The sequence below is a fragment of the Carcharodon carcharias genome, chromosome 5 (genome assembly GCF_017639515.1).
Source record: "Carcharodon carcharias isolate sCarCar2 chromosome 5, sCarCar2.pri, whole genome shotgun sequence".
Lineage (NCBI taxonomy): Eukaryota > Metazoa > Chordata > Chondrichthyes > Lamniformes > Lamnidae > Carcharodon > Carcharodon carcharias.
In genome coordinates this window covers 197,804,292-197,825,427 of record NC_054471.1, presented here as the reverse complement: position 1 = coordinate 197,825,427, position 21,136 = coordinate 197,804,292, and the positions used below count along the sequence as shown (strand labels likewise).

The following is a 21,136-nucleotide window of genomic DNA, read 5'->3' as shown; positions in this document are numbered from 1 at the left end:
TTCTCAAATTCACTACCTCAGAGTGCAGTGGATGCAGGGACGCTGAATAAATTTAAGGAGGAGATAGACAGATTTTTAATTAGTAACGGGTTGAAAGGTTAAGGGGAGGGGGCAGGAAATTGGAGTTGAGGCCAAAATGATCGTATTCAGCTCGAGGGCTAATCCTGCTCCTAGTTCTTATGTTCTTATGTTCTAACCTCCAGTATCACATTGTCAATGCTGATAGATGGTGGTTTGGCAACATTCTGGACCATGACATTTGTTGCTGATGGTCAAACCAAACTCTTTACAGGTGTGACAGAGTGTCCATTTGCTGTGGAAGGTGTTCCTCGGTATGGAATGATAGTAGTGCATCATCAGAATAGAGCATCTCTCTGAGAACTTGGCAAACCTTTATCTTGGATCTCAGGTGAGCAAGGCTGTACAGCTTTGTCAGTTATGGTATGTCAGTAGACAGCCCCTGTGGAGGTATATGTCAACAGCAAATAGAAGAATATGTCAGAGTATCTGTGCCAGAATACAACCCTGTCTGACCCCACCGCAGATCAAAATGGATTCTGAGATGGTCCATCATAGCTGACCTTACCCATCATGTTGTCATGGCAAGAGGAGATCACATTCAGCAGCTTCAACAGGCATCGAATTTTCTCCAGCAGCTTAAATAGACCACCTCTGCTCACATGGTCGAATGCCTTGGTGAGACTGATGAAGGCAAAATATAGTTGTCCCCTTTGTTCCTGACACTTCTCTTGCAGCTGCTGGACTGACAAGATCATGCCAGTGGCAGAGCTTCCAGTTCTGAAGCCACGCTGGGATTTGAGGGAGATACATTCAGCCAGGATCTGCAGTCTGATGAGGACAACACTGGCAAATACTTTTCCCATGATGCTCAGCAGGAAGATGCCCTAACAATAGTTGCAATCACATGGAGGAGCTTAGCAAAGCTATTGACTTACTTGCTATGTGCTAAGCTCCAGGTATTGATCTTATACCACCTGAGCTCATCAAGCATATGAAAACTGCACTCCTGCAGTGTCTGCACAAACTTCTCTGTCTCTGCTGGAGGGATTGGGCAGTGCCCCAGGATATGCATGACGCAAAGATTGTGACCCTGTACAAGAACAAAGGCATTCACAGCGATCGCAACAGATTCAATCAGAATAAAAACATAATTACACAGTGGGGGTGAATGAGCAGATCAATTAGAGTACCAGCAACAAATATTCAGGTCAATAGTTTGAAAGCATTATTACAGTTATGAGGTTGATAAGATATTTATATTTTGAGATTATAGCTCTAAACTCAGGGTAAATGAAAGGGGTCATGTGATCTGTATTTTTATTGTTTCATGGAATGTGGGGGCATCACTGGCGGGGCCAGCATTTATTGCCCATCCCGAATTGCCCTTGGAAAGGTGGTGGTGAGCTGCCTTCTTGTACCACTACAGTTCATCTAGTGTCGGTACATCCATAGTGCTGTTAGGTCGGGAGTTCCAGGTTTCTGACCCAGCAATGGTGAAGGAATTGGCAATATAGTTGCTGAAAAAAGAGACATGTCTAAGCTTTTCGTCTTGCACTCATCAGGACGCTCGCGAGAATACAAATGTAAGGGGAAGACGATCATTTATACTGTATGTGAAAAGAGTGCTGATTGGTTGGTAAGTGGCATTGCCATGGAGAATGGAGAACTGATGGTGACAGTTTAACTGCCAAGAATTGTTTAAAATTTAAACCATACAGCTCCACCCTGATTGGCCAAGGCATTGCCCTAAGGAATGAGTCAGCGAATGGCTGTCACTTATTTTGTTTAGCTGAAACAGATACAATGTGCACATGTTCTTTCTGTCTGCAAAGAACAGGGTCCTGTGTATTAATATATGTAGCTTCCAGAATACACAAATGTGCCACACTGCAAGCCCCACTGACAATCTTCAATTGTTTGTCAACGTAATTCTTAGCACATTGAGGATTATTTAGCAAATGTTGTCCAATCGCGGAATCACATCTAACGTTGGACACTGTTTTTTGAGTTTTGCAAGCACGGGCTGGTTGGGTACGGTCTGTACCCTGCCTGTTGTGAACAGTGGAAGGGGAATGCTGTTTGATAGAGCCCGCCAGTCTTGGGGATGTACGGCCTACATATCTAAGATTACACTAGCACTGACATTCATACACCACAAAAAGCCAATGACGTCTGTGCTGGCTCAGCCGTGTTCATCACATGGGTGATGGCCATATACCCAAAGGCCTTCTGTACAATGAACTGGCTACTGAATTATGACCTCCTGGGTGCCCATTCCTCCGCTAAAGACACCTGCAAGTCAGATATGAAGATGGTGGTCATTCCCAGTGATAACTGGGAGACAGTCACTGACGGCTGTGACCTCTGGAAACTGACTGGAGGGGCATTGGGAGAAGCGAGCAGATACGTGAAACTCAGCTGGTTGAGAAGGAGGGCCCAGAGAAAACAGAGGCCAGTAAATCCTGCATCTCCTCAGCCCACTGCCTTCCTCTGTGGTGAATGCAGCAGAGACTGCCACACTGGAGTGAGGATCCTGAGTTGCACCAGGAAATTCTTAACCACAGAGTTGACCACCGCAGTGCAAACCATGTCTCAGGAGATGGAAGGCTGCCACCACTATTGTATTTATATATTGCCTCTCACCTCCTCAGGGCATCCCAAAGTGCTTCACAGCCGATGCTATAATCACAGAGTATGGTTTCTGCTGTTACGTGGGCTAACACTCTGGCCTGCTTGTACACAACAAGGTCTCACACACCAAAGACTGATCTATTTTTGATGGAATTGCTTGTTGACTAGGACACTGGAAGAGTTCTCCACTCTTTAAATTGTGCCATTATATTATTTTTAAGTGCTTCATTCAAAGGCGGATTTACAATGAAACAGTGTGTGGCACGGGACCCCCGAAGGAGAGGGGGGGCCTCAAAATGATGAGTGATTGCTGAACTGTTGAAAGTGCCTTCTTTCAGCTGAGACATTAAACTGTCTGCTCAGCTGTATATATAAAAAAAATGGCCAAGCAGTGCCCCCCTCTCCTCAAGACACTAAAACAAACCATTCTGGGGTCGAGGCAGAACTCGGGCACTCGTCTGCCAAGTCTTTGCAAGAGCATGACGAGATGATGGCCAAACTTGCCACCCAAGAGTCTCAGAACCTCCAGTTATGGCAAAAGCCGTCCGGTCTGAACCACTGACTTGAAGAGCTGGAGGAAGCCAACAACAGTTCACAGAAAAGCGAGGAGGAGCTTCAGGAATTGCGGGTTAAAATTAGCCACAAGGAGTGTGGCAACTCCAACCTGAGGTGGAAAACCTGCGGAAGCGGGTATTGGAGATGGAGGGTAAGGGTGAGGAAATAACCAAGGAGGAAGATCAGGGCACCGAACTGAAGAAAAGATTGAGAGACGCAGAGCTCCAGAGAAGGAACTTGAAACTGGATGTGGAAAAACTGCAGAGAAAAATGGTCAATCTAGAAAAACTGGAAGGTGCTTGTAACAAAAGCAATTTGGAATGTTCCCAGCCCCATGTTAGCTGCATAAAGAGCAGAATCTGACCAAAGACTTGATCCGTGAGTTGGAATTAGTGAAAGACCGAGTGAAATAACTCAAATTGTCAGAAGCTAGAGTGGGGAAAAGTGAATTCATCTTGAAAAATGACTTGACCAAGTCGAAATCTTTCATCGTGATGTTGGTGGACAAGAGAAGAAGAGCAACAAGTTAATGACCTTAATAACAATCTGAAGCAGGAACAAATTAAAAAAAAACAGGTAACAGAGAAACTGATAGGACAAAACAAGAAGCTTTTGAAATTGAAATAGGTGATGGAGGACAAAGTATCCACCCTCCTCGATGAAAAGAATGAATTGAAGGTGAAACTCAAAGGAGAAGAGCTAAAGTCAAATGATCTGGACTTTGAGTTGGCTTGTTGAAGAAGAGGTTTCACCGTGTAGAAGAGGAACTCCAAAATCAAGCCAAGAGAACTCGAGAAACCTTCAGGAGAAGCTCAGCTGGACAATATCAAAATTAAAGAGCTCACGCTGGAAATGGAGCGATTTGAAGTTTTGATTGAAGCAGTTGGAGGTGGTTGAAAGTGACCTGATGAAGACTGAGGATGAGTATAACCAGCTTGCGTGAAAGTTTAAAAGCGAACAAGCCAAAGCAAACCTCCTGAGCCGTCGGCTGGAAGAAAACAACAAGTAGATGAGCAAAGGCAAGGCAATGGAGAAAAGTGAAACCCTGAGCAAGGCTGAGGCTTGGAATCGGTTCCCAGTTGAAAAGGCCAGAATTCCAGAGTTGATGGCAGAGATCCAGGCAATAAAAGAGCAAGTTCATGAACTGATGAACGAGGAAGACCCGCTTTGCCAGCTGCAGACCAATTATTCGGTTCTCTAGAAAAAATTTCAACAAGAAGAGAACAAAAACAAAGACATGGACCAAGAGCTTGTGAGCTTGGCGAAGGAGCTGAACTACCTAAACAGTATAGTCGGGCACTGAGACCATGCATGAACTGTGGAAGAATGATGGACGTTTGTAACATCCATTGCTGTACAGATTGGCGGTCCAACCAGAAGACAATCCCTCTGTATTTGTACCGAAACCTGTACAAGAAAAAACCCATTTGATGAGCAATCTCTTGCAAGAGGGGTTTAAGAAGCCCCTGGAGTGATCCTTGGTGTTGGAGCAGTATTCCCCAACTGCAAACGAGTTAAATCTCAGGAGTTCCTGGATTCCCTGGATGAAGGAGGAGGAAAGCAGACAACACAATGGACCCGAGAAACCTGTATAAGTGAATGAATATGTGACTTAAGAGTTGGTGCAGGAGGGAGGGTTTTAGATTCCTGGATCACTGGGACTGTTTCTGGGGAAGGTGGGACCTGTACAAACGGGACGGTCTACATGTGAACCAGAGCGGGACTAACATCCTTGCGGGTGAGTTTGCTAGTGCTGTTGGGAGGAGTTTAAACTAATTTGGCATGGGGACGGGACGTAGAATGTTAGCAGAATAGGGACACATCATAATACAGTAAAACAATCAAGTCAGAGGGAGTACAGCTACATTAGGTTTCAAGGGAGTAAGGCAAGGCTGGATGGCCTCTACTCTAATGCCAGGAGTATTACAGGTAAAACGGATGAGTTAAGGGTGAGGATTGACATGTGGAATTGTGATATAGTAGCCATCACTGAGACATGGTTGAGGGAGGGGCAGGATTGGCAGCTCAATATTCTGGGATATAGGATCTTCAGGCGAGACAGGAGGGGGTAAAAGAGGAGCAGGCATTGCATTATTAGTTAAGGAGTCAGTTACTGCAGTAAGGAGAGATGATATCTTGGAGGGGGCATCAAATGAAGCTTTGTGGGTAGAGCTTAGGAATAAAAAAGGGGCAGCCACGTTATAGACCCCCAGATAGTCAGTGGGAAATTGAGGAGCAAATATGTGTACCATTTGTGGAGGTGTGTAAAAACAATAACAATAGGGTAATTATATTAAGTGATTTCAACTTTCCCAACATTAATTGGGATAGACAAAGTGTTAAGGCCTTGGATGGAGTGGATTTCTTGAAATGTGAACAGAAGAACTTTTTAGGTCAATATGCAGAGGGTCCAACAAAGGACGGTGCATTGCTGGACCTAATTCTGGGGAGTGAAGCCAGACAGGTGGCTGAGGTGGTGGTGGGGGAGCATTTTAGTTTTAGCGATCACAACACGGTATAATTTAAGTTTGCTATGAATAAAGAAATAGACAAGTTCCAAAAAAATGTTTTGGATTGGGAGAGAGTGGATTTTAGTAAAATAAGGCAGCATCTGGGCAGACAGGGAACAGCTACTTGTGGGGAAATCTGCAGAAGAGCAGTGGGGGGGGCGTTCAAAAAGGAAATGTTGAGGGTACAGGCATAACATGTTCCCTCTAGAGTGATAGGAAGGAGTAACAAGCCCAGAGAACCATGGATGACCAGAGATATTCAGGATACGATGAGAAGGAAAAGAGAGGCTTTTAGCAGGTACAAGGGAAGCAAATCAGCGGAGGCATTAGTGGAGTACAGAAAGTGCAGGGTGGAGCTTAAGAAAGCAGTTAGGAGAGCAAAGAGGGGATGTGAGAAAGCTCTGGCTGGTAAAAGTAGGGAAAATCCCAAGATATTCTATAAGTATATCAATGGGAAGAGGATAACCAGGGAAAGAGTAGGGCCCATTAGGGACCAAGGGGGCAATCTATGGGTGGAGCCAGAGGAGATTGGTAGAGTGTTGAACGAATACTTCACGTCCGTCTTCACCCAAGAGAATGAGGATGAAGGTACGGAACTCGGGGAGAGAGAGATTGCGAGGTTCTTGAGCAAATTGATATAGGGAATGACAAGGTATTGGAGGTGTAGGCAGGCTTAAAAGTGGACAAATCTCCAGGTCCAGTTGATTTGTGTCCCAGACTGCTGAAGGAGGCAAGGGAGGAGATCACAGGGACTCTGACCCAAATTTTTAATTCTTCTCTAGTCACAGGGGAGGTGCCAGAAGACTGGAGAACAGCTAATGTGATTCTGCCATTTAAGAAGGGTTGTAGAGATAAGCCAGGGAACTACAGGCCAGTGAGTCTCACGTCAGTGGTAGGGAAACTATTGGAGAAAATTCTAAAAGACAGAATCTATCTCCACTTGGAGAGGCAAGGTTTGATCAGGGTTAGTCAGCATGGCTTTGTCAGAGGGAGGTCATGCCTAACAAATTTGACTGAATGTTCTGAGGGGGTGACCAGGTGTGTAGATGAGGGTAGTGCAGTTGATGTAGTTTATGTGGATTTCAGCAAAGCCTTTGACAAGGCCCCACATGGGAGACTTACAAAGAAGGCAAATGCACATGGGATATGGGTTAATTTGATAAGGTGGATTCAAAATTGGCTTAGTTTTAGGAGGCAGAGGGTGATGACAGAAGGATGCTTTAGTGACTGGAAGCCAGTGGCGTACCACAGGGATCTGTGCTGGTCCCCTATTATTTGTCATTTATATAAACGACATTGGGACGGTAGGATTAATAAGTTTGCAGATGACATAAAGATTGGCCGGGTGGTTAACAGTGAGGTTGAGTGTCTTGGGCTACAGGAAGATATAGACGGGCTGGTCAAATGGGCAGATAAGTGGTAGATGGAACTTAACCCTGAAAAGTGTGAGGTGATACACTTTGGAAGGAGTAATTTGACAAGGAAGTATGCAATGAACGGCATGACACTAGGAAGTTCTGAGGAACAAAGAGATCTTGGTGTGTGTGTCCATAGATCTCTGAAGACGGAGGGGCATGTTAGTGGAGTGGTGAAAAAGGCTTTTGGGACACTTGCCTCTATCAATTGAGGTATAGGTTACAAAAGTAGGGAGGTCATGTTGGAATTGTATAGAACCTTGGTGAGGCCACAGCTGGAGTACTGTGTGCAGTTCTGGTCGCCACATTATAGGAAGGATGTGATTGCACTGGAGGGGGTGCAGAGGAGATTCACCAGGATGTTGCCTGGGATGAAACATTTAAGTTATGAGGAGAGGTTGGGTAGACTTGGGTTATTTTCATTGGAGCAGAAAAGACTGAGGGGAGACCTGATTGAGGTGTACAAGATTGAGGGGCATGGACAGGTTGGATAGGGAACAGCTGTTTTCCCTTCGTTGAAAGGTCAGTCACAAGGGGACATAAGTTCAAGGTGAGGGGCAGGAGGTTTAGGGGGGATGTGAGGAAAAACTCTTTTACCCAGAGGGTGGTGACGGTCTGGAATGCGCTGCCTGGGAGGGTGGTGGAAGCGGGTTGCCTCACATCCTTTAAAAAGTACCTGGGTGAGCACTTGGCACGTCATAACATTCAAGGCTATGGGCCAAGTGCTGGTAAATGGGATTAGGTAGGTAGGTCAGATGTTTCTCACATGTCAGTGCAGACTCAATGGGCCGAAGGGCCTCTTCTGCACTGTGTGATTCTGTGAATGATAATCACCGCTGAGCTAAAGAGGTGATACTGCCACAGAAACAGGCCCCATCACAGGGCCATTGGCTTCATTGGAAAGATGGTACCTGCAATGAGGCATCTCTTCAGTATTTGAATGCAAGTTCCACCTAGATTAGATGCTGAAGCCCTGGAGCGGATGTTAGATATTGGAAAACAAAATCCACAAACTAATGTAAACATTCAGCAGGTCATCACTATCTGTGGGAAAAACAGAAGAGTTAACAGTTCAGTTATAGACACTACAGGAGAAGTGGAACAAATTGCAAAAGCACAGCATTTAAAACAAAACCTAAGTGCACACTAATTTTATTGCTGCTTGCCTCTTAGAGCATAGTCCCTCAATCAAAATACCTGAATAATTTATACAGTTGTCCTCATGACTGCTCTCCAATCACCTTTCTCCTTCCCCACTCCTGGCCCTGTTTAATGTTTTTATTCGAAGATGTTCCAAGCTGCTGTCTGTTGATCCCTGCAGTGTTAATGTTCCCTGCAGTCAGTACTACGAGATGCATCAGAGGGGGTAATTTTTTCTCTGCTAATTTCTCCCCTAGGACCGCACAATTCAAGCCTGTGTGGCATAATGTGTGAGGGATTGGAGAATCTGATATTGTATTGGGAGATTTGGCAACGAGTCTTATACTTAACGCTTCTGTGCAGGAATTAGAGAATTCACAAGTACAGGACAAAGAAAGGACAAGTGGTTCATTTTCTCTGCTCTGTTCCTGGCAATACTTAAAATGCAAAGCAGAGGAAAAAGGATGGAACCTTGTAATATTGGGGCTCTCTGCCTGTGCCCTTTTTGGGATTATAATTGTACGGTAATAGGGGTGAGGGACATCATGACATGTCGGGCTTCATTCTTTCATGTCTGTGTCCAGGTGGAGCAGGGGTGGAAAATTAGCTGTGTTTATTCAGAAAGCAAAATAGTAATGTCAGAGCAGGGTTGGCCAACAATCCTCTCTAACGCTGACAAAAACATGTATAGCTTTTTCATTCATCTTAATGCTGTTTATGAGATCTTGCAAGTATGCCAAAACGATTGCCATTAACACCTACGACAACAACTTGCATTTATATAAAACATCCTGAATAATGTATTCTGCACTTTAATCCTGACTGTATATGAAACACTTTGGGATTCTTATGCGAGACATGGTAAGAGGCTAAAAAAACTCAGCGGGGGGAATCTTATCAGTGATGTGCCATTCCTGACACCGGAACCGGAAGTGCACACCACTTCCCCTCTCTTGCTTTTTTCTGTTTCCCAGACGATTACAATAAACATGTAAATCTCTGGCGGTGTGCATGGGAGATAGGTGAGATCATGTTTCAGGGTGAAACCTGCAGTCAGTGACAGTGCAGCAGCGATGGGCTGGCTATACGAGAGCCTCCTGGACAAAAGGAGGTTCTTTGTCACGGCCACACCTTCCCCACCCAGCCCCATTGCCAGTAACATTATATTTATCGAGAGCACAAAGATGGTACGGGTGTTTTTTCAAATTGAAATTTCATTTGTAAATATTTCACAATACACTGATTTCACTTTATTCGTGTTTGCATCGTCATTATTTGTTGAGACTAGCTTAGTCAGAGACTAAAAGTACAGGCACGCCTCACGGTTGGCACACATTGATGGTTACAAGGGAGTTAGGGACATTTCCTTTATTGTGGAAGAAACAATTTTTTTTTGTTCACTCTTTATTGAATGTTCATGTTAGTGTCCAGTGTTGCACTCACCGCTCTGAGCATGCAGACTCACCTGGCCCATCTTCCATGTGTTGTAAAGGACATTGTGCAAGATCACTCTCAATGGGGTTAAATAGAAATGTTGTTGGTGAACTCAAAGGCCTTTAAGGACTCTGCCAGCCAAGACCAAGGTGGACCCACATTTGTGCAGTACTGACACCACCCTTCAGGCCCCACATTTTCTTACTTTTGGCTGACCTGTGTGCCCCCAGCCCTCCCACCCCCACCCCCACCCCCACCCCCACCACACACAGGAGGCCAGGCTCTTCCCACTTCCCTCCTCCATGTCCCTCACCCCAATCTCTGTGCTCCCTTGGATCTCCCTTCCACCCCTCCATGCACCTGAACCCCAATCTCTGTGCTCCCTTGGATCCCCCTTCCACCCCTCCATGCACCTGAACCCCAATCTTTCAACCCTCACCACCCGCCCCCCCACCCCCCCAGCTCCCGCCAACCCTGACTCTCTTATTCCAGTTCCAAACCCCCATGCAAGCTGCCATTCTCCTACTCCCCTCCCTTGTACCGCTGACCTCAGGCACAACCCCACAAAGCTGACTGGTGCAAGCCACCTCTAACTGAACAGTAATTGGTTGCCACCACATTCTCATGTGCTGCTGACTTTATCTTGAAGGTAGGATGCAAGGATAAAAGGTTTTTTTTTTGCTAATGAATATTCATGGAGTGCGCACGTATTACGAATGCGAACCCACCACAGGGCAGCATGAGGCCTGACATGGCGCTGACTTAATCTCTGCATCTCAAGCTGTCAGGAAATCCAAAATTTTGCATCCGCCTCATTCAGTCACCGCCCCCCCCACACACATGCCATGTTTGCCACTCTTGCAGGCTCCATAAACCTTCCCTTCCCCGCCCCCTCCACCCCCCAAATCACACTATGTATTTTCTTTGATGTTTTGCAAGTAATTAAAATGAGCAACTTTAGCATTGATAATCACTGATTGCAATCACAGTATTAACTGATTGTGGAAGTAAGTTTATTTTGTATGGGTTATGCCATGTGCAGCAATGTAGATGTTGCACTCCGCGGATAGGCCATTGTTAAGTAGTTGTGCCAAATCCTGCCTTCCTATCCCCATTACCTTTGTATGATACCTGGAGCTTATGGCACCCACTGGGTTTCATCGGATATGTGCTGTGTTATTCTTGCAGTTTTAAAATGAAATAATTTTGTGTAGAAATAAGTGGAATGTGAGCAAGTATCAGGGAACACCGTTCCATGTGGATCTGGTCGTCTGACTCTACCCAGTACCAACTAGGCAGCTCCAGAAATCTACCCTCAGCATCTCTATATACACACACACACACACACACACACACACACACACACACACAGCCAGCAAAAAAAAACTTTCTGTATAACTGAGTCATTGGATTGATAACCATGCTCAAGTTTGAAGTATCTCCTTTTGGCAAAGCAAGTGTCTGACTAATCAGTAATCAGCATGCTGTAAAGGGCTTTGCAGTACTGCTGGCTGCACCATTGGTTGGGGGAGGGGTGAGCTACAGCATTGAACATTGTTCATCTAAATTCACTTAAATACGTGAAGGGGAAGCACAGGATACTGTAACTGTTAACCTCTTCATGCCTATTGCTGGGTATGATTTCTTTTTTTACTTTGCTTTGCAAGGCAGTATATTGTTTTTTTCTGAAATGTACAAATTTTAAGAGAGTAGGCCCCAAGGTGATGAATGGAGGGGGTAAGTCAGATCTTCAAAGCACAGTGGTCTTCGAAGTAGCTGTTTCCTGCTTCAGCAATATTTTGTTTTTTCAGCCACAGCATTATAATCACCGTCTGGATTTAGTGACTTTTGCCCCTTTTAACACGGATTATCAGTAATCGTGGCTGTGTGTTTGTTTAAAAAAAGAAAACGTCAGAAAAGAATTTAGGAGTTGCCTTCCCGTTATTTTAAAGCCGTAAGTTCTAAGGAAAATGGCAGTTTCCTGGTTTGCACCTTCTGTGACTTGTACTTAATCACGTAGCAACAAGAAAACGAGTGACATGATGATAGAAAAGGGGGTATGTTGTGCTCCTCATTAAATATTCTTTGTTCAGGAAACTTGATACACGTCAGCTGTTATGTGTAGTAAAACCTACATGAAGGACTGACTGTCTACGTCATCGCACAGAGAACTGTACCAAAGGCTTGAATCAGTCCCTAGAGCCCTTCAATGCTGCTTAGCATTCAGCTCACATTGTGCTTTGTGCAGTGGCATGAAACACAACAGAACAAAGATATACCCACAGGATTGCGGTAGGCTGATTACAAGCAACTGTTCTCCAGGGTTTGCCTTGGCAACAGAAAGGTTGCTGGGATACAGCGCTATTTGAGGAGTAGGATAGATACCCAGCAGGATCACTCTTGTCAGTGGGAATGCTTTAGGTCTAGATTACAGATAACTTCACTTTCATGTGGCGTTAAACATTCAAAAGGCTTGGGTTTTCTGGGAATTTTTAATCATATTGCTTCCAGGATCAAACAGGAGTACGAGCAGCTTTCTTTTATCTCAGGCAGAGAGTATCAGTCAAGTAATTATCTTCGTTGGAGGGATGCGACCTGTTATGAGCATGTCTTTTTGCCGCAGTGCGCCTGGTTTATTACAATGACTCTCCAAGTGCTGGTTGCACGGAAACACTGATTCCTGTGGAACTGCTTTTTTATTTGGAACACAGATTAACAAAGAATATTGACACTTGAGAATTATAGTGATTTGAATACTGTAAATGTTCATTTATTACAACATTAGTGTAGTGTATAATCTCAGAATCTGATTTCATTCACAGGTTGAGAAATGTAAACTTGAATATTTGTGTAGTTATTAATCATATAAAGACTGTTAAATTAGGTTGAAACAGAATGAGCTAATCAATGTGCCTATTTCCCTATAAGTACATATGATAAACAAAATTCAGGAGTTGTGGGCAAATGTTGAAGTTCCAATCACTTAGTGTAAAATCCAGAAAATGTATATTTCTACATGCATTGCAATCTTTCAAAATAGGATCTTCATTTTGAGCAGGATGCAAATGATAAAATTAGGAATATTGCCCTTTGTATATGTGTTCACATTTATATGATTTGTATTTTAGTTTTTTAAATTCTTTTTGCCTCTGTCTAAGCCATCCATACCACACACTTACACTTGATTAAAAGGGAGCATAGGGTAGGTGATCTGGGTCAGGGCCTTTTCCAGTGTTTCTCTTGATCTGGTTTATGATAGATGCAGATCAGTGGACCACTGTGACTCAACCTGTGATATTTTTGTTTTCCTTGCCTTGTCCACACCGAGGCCACTTGCTTTTGTTTGGTGTCCAACACAAGTAACTTATCTTGTGGTGAATCATTAGCTCATTCTACAATTGGTAAGGCATCTAATTAAACCAGAATGCAAAGCCACCATACTGCATTTTCAAATACATTTTTGACAAAAAGTAGCTATTTGTTTTCCTTCTATAATTTTGAAAAAAATAGGAAATGCATTTTGACCAGTTTATCCAATTATCTTGATCTTTAATTTCATTGTTTTCTAGCTATAAGTAGGATTTTAAAAGCCTGATCATTTTTTATTATTATAAATGATTACTTCAGATGATAATGTATGTCACAGGAAATATGGTTAAAATATATATTTATTTTTCAGTGGTTTCTTGCCTACTACAGCACACTGCACATCGACCTACTATTAGGTAAAAATAGAAAATAAATATAAGAATGGAAGTAGGTCACTTAGTATCTCGAGCCTCTTCCCATAATCAGTGCGATCATAGCTGGTCAAGATTCAATTCTCTATACAAAAACAGAAAATGCTGGAAAATCTCAGCAGGTCTGGCAGCATCTGTGGAGAGGGAAAGAGAGTTAATGTTTTGAGTCCATGTGACTCTTCAGAGTTAACAAGAAGTAAAACATTCCAAGTCATACGGACTCGCAATGTTAACTCTGTTTCTCTCTCCACAGATGCTGTCAGACCTGCTGAGTTTTTCCAGCATTTTCTGTTTTTGCTTCAAATTTCCAACATCCGCAGTATTTTGCTTTTATCTTGATTCTCTATACCCGCCTTTGGCCTATTTTCCTTAATACCTTTGGCGAACAAAAAAAATCTATCAATCTCAATTTTAACAATAATAATTGACTTAGCATCAATTGCTATTTGCAAAGAGCATCCTAAACTTCTGCCACCCTTTACAGGAAGAAGTGTTTCCTAACTTCACTCGTGAAATGTAAAATTTCACCCACAGTTACTGTTGTGGATGAAGATTTAGATAACTAACAAAGAGAAATATGTTCAGTTTCAGGCACTTTATATGGTGCAAGTGCAAAAATAAGTTTGACACTGTCCTGTGTCAATATCAAACATTAAAAACTTTGGGGGGAATTTTCCCTGCCCGCTGGTGTTGGGGGTGTTCGGTGGTGTGAGCGGACAATATGGCGAGAAGGCTAAAAGTGGTTGTGAAATCAGTTTGCCATCGTCCACCCTGCCCGTCGATGGTGAACTGCTTTTCCAGCCATCGGCCTTCGGGAACCTCATTGTAATACGTCTGCATGTCATAAGGCCAGCCCGCCGGGATCATCTACCCATGTTTCACAACAGCATATATAAGGTGTACACTTGGCAGGCTACACTTTGAGGGGAACTCGGAGGTGAGTGCATAGTAACGTTGCACATTACTTGCAAAGGTCGCATGTTGGTCTTCAAGGTAGAGGCGTGTTTGGGGGGGATGGTGGGCAAGGGCTGCCCTGTGGTTGAAGGTAGTGCATAAATACATGCAGGGTGTGGGAGGGGAGGGAAGCGGGCACGGATTAGGGAAACCTTGTTTGGAGTGACCATTCCTCTGCAGCTGAGACAGTTCAGCCGCAGCTACGTTGACATGTATGGAGCCAGGTCTCTAGCTTATCTGCCCGCACACGCAACGTAGAGGTATCAAAGTGCCACCAAATGCTCCAGAGCTTTTCACCCCCTTGGCTTAGTCTGCAGACTAATGAGCATTTTAGTGGACCGCAGAACAGTTGTACAATCTGGGCACATTGTTTCTAGCTAAAGCCATGGAGGTGGAGGCATTCGCAGCTCTTTGCAATATCATCATCCTGGTTTGGACCAGTCTTCCCCATGGTTCAAGCTAACAGTGCAGCCTTGCAGTGTGGGTTAGGAGAATGCCTGTGCCTGAGCTGAGAGCACAGCCTGCAGTCCAATGGGCAAAGCTGCTGCCAATCGGTCAGGTGGACTGGGGGTGGAGGTGGGTGGGGTTTCAGGCAGCCATGCAGCGCACTAAACTCTGACCACCCAATTGGTGTCCAGCACTCTCCGGGATATGTTAAGGGGTCTTCAGACTTAACCAAGAGAGGTTCTTAGAACACCAAAGCTAACCCTGGCATCTCTCTTTCATCCTGCAGGAGGAGTACATCAGGATCGTGGAGACTGGTGAACTAGCTGTTTGCCTCGTGGCTTACAGAGAACGAAGACAACGGAGAAGAGAGCGACTGCGACTCCTGGCTACACAGAGGGAGAAGCAGCACCCTCAGGAGGAAGGGGCAATTGTGGCTCCCGCACACTCTGCCCAAGATCCACAGTTAACCGTCACTGGTTAGCGCCCAGCCAGACTCTGGCTCTATAGATGCCGCCTTTCATTCTTGCAGATGACCGAGAACCGGTGTGGTCAAAGACTGCACATGCCTAGGGAACTGGTTGGTCACATCTGCCAGCTACTGCAAGATTTGGTGCCAGGGGGACATGGATGGCATCCATTGCCAATGGCAATGGAAGAGACCACAGACACTCAATTTTTAAGCCAGTGGCTCCTTTCAGGGCTCCACAGGTGACCTCTGTGGGATATCACAAGCCTCCACCCACAAATACATCCATGAGGTCACGGATGCCATCTTCGTGAAGGCACACAACTCTGCGCCTTTTGCCCGGGACCAGGAGAGTCAGGACCTGGCTGATGACACCTGTGCGGTGACCTCAGGCTGCAGAAGAGCAAAGGTTCGTGCTGCAACTTGATGGAGCAAACCATTGGGATCTGAAAATGAGGTTCTGTTGCCTGGACTGGTCTGTTGGAGCCCTGCAATACAGTCCACAGAGAGTGTCACACATCGTCATTGCCTGCTGCATCCTTTACAGGTCAGGTTGTAACGGGGAGAGGAGCTGGCTGAGGAGGAGATGGAGGAGCTGGAGGTTTCCCCTGATGAGGAGGACCTCGACGGTGACGATGACGGTGGTGAGGCCCTCGCAGTGGCCAGATAAAGCAGGTGTGCTTGGGAGACCCTCACAACTGCTAGATTTGTGGAGGATGATGCTGTCATGCAGTGAGGACACTCTGTACATCTTAATATAGCCTCTCAGAATGTCTGGCTCCTGTTTGGCTGAGGGCAGCTCGCTTGCCCTCTGTGATCAGGGTCATAACAAGGAGACGCAGCCATGAAACTTTAAAAGCACCTGATCTTTTGTGCACCTCCAGCACCCGACCCCTCCAGGAGCCCAGCATCACTGGTCACAGATGCTGAAGAGATGGGGCCAGCCCCACCTTAAAAGTGCTGAGAGCACACAGAGAGAATGAGGGAACTCTGTGACACCTACCCACTACATTCTGGCAGCAATGACCAGCACCATTGAGGTGCAGGCATCAGTAACATGTCCAGGGAGGCCAGACCATTACTCTGTTCTTGAGGCTGCACAAAACAGGGAAGAGGCCCTGGACGAGGCACCTGCCTTTATCTTGTGCAGAAAGGTTTCACATCTGAGGGACACAAACACTGCTCATCATAACAAGGAGCCATAGGCAGGGAGACATTCTTGGGAGTTTATTTACAATAATGAACATTATGTACAAGTGATTAACACCCATGCCCAGCCTGTGCACTACCTCTTCTTAACCTTCCTAACTCTGCCTTGGTGCTCCACAGACATCCACAGCAGAGCTGGAGGCAGCCTGCTGACTGCGGTGCCCTGTCTGTGATGACCTTGACAGGCGTCCTCTGGAGGGCCCTGGCCTGCTTTCGGGGTCCTGCTAGGTGGGAGTGGCACCCTCCTCGACCTTTGGAGCTGGAGCTGCTGGGGTCCCAGGAAGAGGAGATGCGGATGGGCTGGACACCCCGGAGTCACCTGTGTGGATGGCCCCGGGGTGTGCACCTGCTGATCCTCTGCCCTATGGGTGCCCGAGGGCGCCTCCCTGAGGAGAAGGGGAAGCTGGAGTGAGATCGAGCTCCCCCACACCCCTCTCGTATTGACACTGTTGGAGGCCAACTATGGCAGCAGAGATGGAGTTCAGCCCATGCAGAAGCACAGGAGCGATGTCCTGGACCAACATCTCCATGGCAGCCACCATCATGCCAGTGTTGACCTCGGTGCGTTGGCAACACCGGCGCTACAACCTCAGCCTGAAAGCAGATAGATTCCTCCATCGTGCCTTGCAATCTGAGGAGTGCAGCGGACATCCCTTCCTGATGTTCCTGAATTTGCCTTTGCAGCTCCAGCAACTGTGACATGACCGAGTCCAGAGGCTCAACATCTGATTCGGACTCAGCAAATGTCTGACCCCCCAGCAGCTCCTCCGAGTGCTGGACACCAGGGAAGTCCCTACTGCCACCTGCTGTGGATCAGAAAGTGTGATGTGCTCATCAGGTTGTGATACTGAGGTTATTCTAAAGCTAGGTCCCACTGAGGTGTGTATCTGCGCTGGTGGAGGGTGTGAGTTGGCGCTATTATGGGTCTTTAAGGAGGGTGCCTCCAGATTCCTCTTCAGAGGTTTCTTTGGGGCTTGATTGGAGGCCCTGGGTCATGGAGTCTATCGGCTATTTCCCAGATGTGTCTGTGAAAGCAAGGGGAGATAATTAGTACATGGCAGGGGCCTGTGAAACAGGACACATCACTCACAGCATGGTTGTCTGATGGACGTTGCACCGCTGGACCCTCACTTGGTGGAGCAGCACTGACCTCACTGTCAGCACAGGACCGGTCCCGGTCATCGCCGGCCAGCTGGATGGCTCTGGTTTCAAAGTCTGTGAGGACCTTGATCTCAGGCATTCCTCCACCAGTCTGTGACCTCTCCCTCTTGTTGTGTGCCAGCTTGTCCTGCATGGATAGAGATAGAGAGAGTGTTAATAGGATGCCTGCCAGGCCAGATGATAAGTATGTCTGGCCTGTGTGGGTGGTGAGTGGTCCCATGGACAGGATGAGGACAATGACAGTGAGTGTGAGAGAGTGAATGGTGATGTCCCTCACACTGACAGTGAGTGAGATCCCTGTGAGTGTGTGATGGGTTTGTGGGTGTGTGAGTTGAGAGTGATGAGGAGAGTGACTTACCCTGGCGGAACGGAAGAGATCATTCATCCTCTTGCGGCACTGGGTGGCTGTCCTCTTTTTTTTTTGTAGGGCATTGGCACCACCTCCCAAGCTGGATTGGTGACATTGCCCATCCTGCAGCCAGAGCGGTGGGTAGAGGACATCACGGTGAGCCTCCACTGTGTCCAAAAGGTGCTCAAGGGACGCTTCATTGAACTTGGGGGCTGAAGTCTTTTTACCATTTGGGGCTATGTCTTCTGTGCAGCAGTCATGGACTGAGAAGTGTGCGTAAGGCTGCATTTAAATATGGCGCCTGCCTTGATGAGGCAGTGAGGTGTTGGCATGGCAGGCGAATGATAGCCTGCCCACCGAGGAATTGGCATGCTTCCTGGGAATGCAGAATTAATGCGGTGGTTTTGGGACCACACAGCGTGAAAAGCTGCCATTGCAGCTGACAGGTTTACCCGCCTGCTACCGCACTTAGTGCAAATCTGGGACGATTCCGCCCTTTAAGTGAATATCCCTTGACCAAGAGAGAAGGTGGATGCGCTCAGGCTGTTCATATGATTTGTACAAATGCCATGTATATGAACCCAATGCTGAGTTGTCTTGGCTTCACTGTTTTGGGCAATAGTCCAGCAAGGATAAGTAAAGTTACCCATTAAAAAAAATATCCTACATAAGAGGTGATGCAAAGCAACTCCCTGGATACAACTCTGGTGAGGAGAAGCAGATTGGCCTATGTAATCACATGTTTGGAACATGCGTTGAGCGGTGATCAAATTCATTATTTAGTTTACGTGCATGAAATAAAGGTTCTAAGTTTTTGTTATGCCTGATTATCAAGTTGATAACCAAAAGGTTGTGGCGTTAAATTAAATTGTGCATTATGAGTAATTTGAGATAAGACGTGTGATTAATGTAGCATGATTGGGAGGGAATAGGTAATGTTGGATCTACGGTTGTGACCATTGGGGTTTAGTTTGTGTGAACTAGTTGATAGAAATTGCTATAATTAGTTAACAGCTAATGGTAGAAAGGGAATTAAATGGAACTTGGTCTTTTTCTCATCAATCAATCATTAAATCCCTAACCTTAATCTTAAAATACAATTTGAGAAATGTTGCGGTGTCGCAATATTTGGGTTTGGAGAAAACGGGAATGGGGAGTTGAGGCAGATCCGAGGTCTGCCTGGATGTCTTCTCATGAAACTCCTCCTTTAAATGCTACTGGTGGGGTGGGGGCAGTGAGGTATGTGGCTAGATTCACACATCCCCCTCTCAATGGGGACTATTGAAAAATTCCACCCATTCTGTCTTTTAGAAGGCCTGTCGTTCTCCTGAACTGATGCCAGCCTTGAGTTTCCCTGGCGGCTCGGAAAGAATCATAAACTGTATTAGGATAAGGTAATTGATCCCATTTGGGAACAATTATCTTCCACAGGAGACCTGCTTGCTCCATTAGCAGCAGCAGCAGGTGTAAAGTAGAAGACTAAAAATACCTGGAAAAACTCAGCAGGTCTGGCAGCATCTGCGGAGAGGAACACAGTTAACGTTTCGAGTCCGTATGACTCTTCAACAGAATTAAGGGAAAATAGAAAAGGGGTGAAATATAAGCTGGTTTAAATTGGGGGGCGGGGGCAGGTAGTTGGGACAAGAAGAGCTAGGTAGAGGGTCAGTGATAGGTGGAGATAACCAAAAGATGTCACAGCCAAAAGGACAAAGAGGTGTTGAAGGTGGTGATATTATCTAAAGGAATGTGCTAATTAAGGGTAGAAAGCAGGACAAGCAAGGTACAGATAGCCCTAGTGGGGGTGGGGTGGGGTGAAGGAATAGAAAAAGGCTAAAAGGTAGAGATAAAACAATGGATGGAAATACATTTAAAAATAACGGAAATAGGTGGGAAAAGAAAAATCTATATAAATTATTGGAAAAAACAAAAAGGAGGGGGAAAAATCAGAAAGGGGGTGGGGATAGAGGAGAGAGTTCATGATTTTCATCAGGCCTTCTCGAGTAGAGCTTCCTCTTCTACACCACTGGAGGGGCTTGATGCATCTCCAATGTTTTGATCAGTGAGCAGCACTGAAGCCCAGACCATTCAAATAATCTTGTCCCTGTATTTGGGCAAAGGAAGATATGAGTTCCACTCTGTTACACTTGCACTTGTAAAGTTACAAGGAAGCATGGAAAGAAATTTAGGTTAGCTTCATTCAAGTATGCTCTTGCCTAACCTGTTGATCAAAGTCTGGAATTGCTGGCATTCTTGTGGGTGGAAATTCTCCCAACGCCCAGGCTACGTTGTTAGGCAATGTTCATTGTCCAAGCATGCTCTTTTAACAGGAGCAAGGATTTCTCCCCGTGCTCTCACCAGCATTCCTCCCTTAATCAATATCACCAAAATCAGATTGACCAGTCATTCATCTCATTGCTAGTACCGAACAGCTTGTGCGTTTACCTCCATAACAGTCTGTGCCTTGAAAAAGAAATTAAGTGTGTATATGAAAGAGATTTGACATCTTTGAAATGATTAGGTGTTTGTCTGGGTCCAAAGGGCAGATTCTTTAACTTGAGGATTGTGTATGAATGATGAATCTAAATAAAGCAAAAATGTCAAGACAAGTCATGTAGAAATGTTTTAATTACAGATCTTTTTGTATAATTTTCTCTTGGTTATGCACTGTCTCCCTTGAGTCAAAACAAAATTAATAGTAGGTGGATTTATAGTTACATTTTCAATTTGGGAGCCTACTTTACTCCAGATACTTCTTCCCTAATGAAAAATATATAACAAATTTAAATCATGATTTTCACATACCCCAAAATATCATTTGAGTTTTGATTATGTAAATATGGTTAATTAGAATATTTTGTCCCATTTTCCAGTTGTAGGAAAGGTACGAAATTTGTAGTAATATGTCAAATCCTGTTTTCTTCTCAAATCTTCTGTTTATTTTTGTTATTTATTCATTTACGGGATGGGTATCACACTGGCGGAGCCGGGTATTTATTACCCATTCCTAATTGCCGTTGAGAAGGTGGTAGTAAGTGGCCTACTTGAACCGCTGTAGTCCATGTGGTGAAAGTGCACCCACAGTGCTGTTAGGTAATGTTTTGGCC

General features: G+C 45.3%; 1 protein-coding gene across 4 annotated transcripts in view; it reads left to right on the top strand.

The window, feature by feature from the left end:
- The window catches only part of msra (methionine sulfoxide reductase A), a 475,363-nt gene that overhangs the window by 29,036 nt on the left and 425,191 nt on the right, over nucleotides 1-21,136 (top strand). The window contains exon 1 of one of the 4 annotated variants that reach the window (XM_041188606.1): nucleotides 11,208-11,341. The exons of 2 other annotated variants lie outside the window; for them this stretch is intronic. Coding sequence is in view for 1 of the 2 variants with exons in the window: in XM_041188604.1 (XP_041044538.1) it covers nucleotides 11,431-11,443 (13 nt within the window). In the remaining variant the exon portion in view is untranslated. Of the gene's footprint in view, nucleotides 1-11,207; nucleotides 11,342-11,415; nucleotides 11,444-21,136 lie in introns of those variants that run through there. One more of the 4 variants, XM_041188604.1, reaches the window with a different exon arrangement.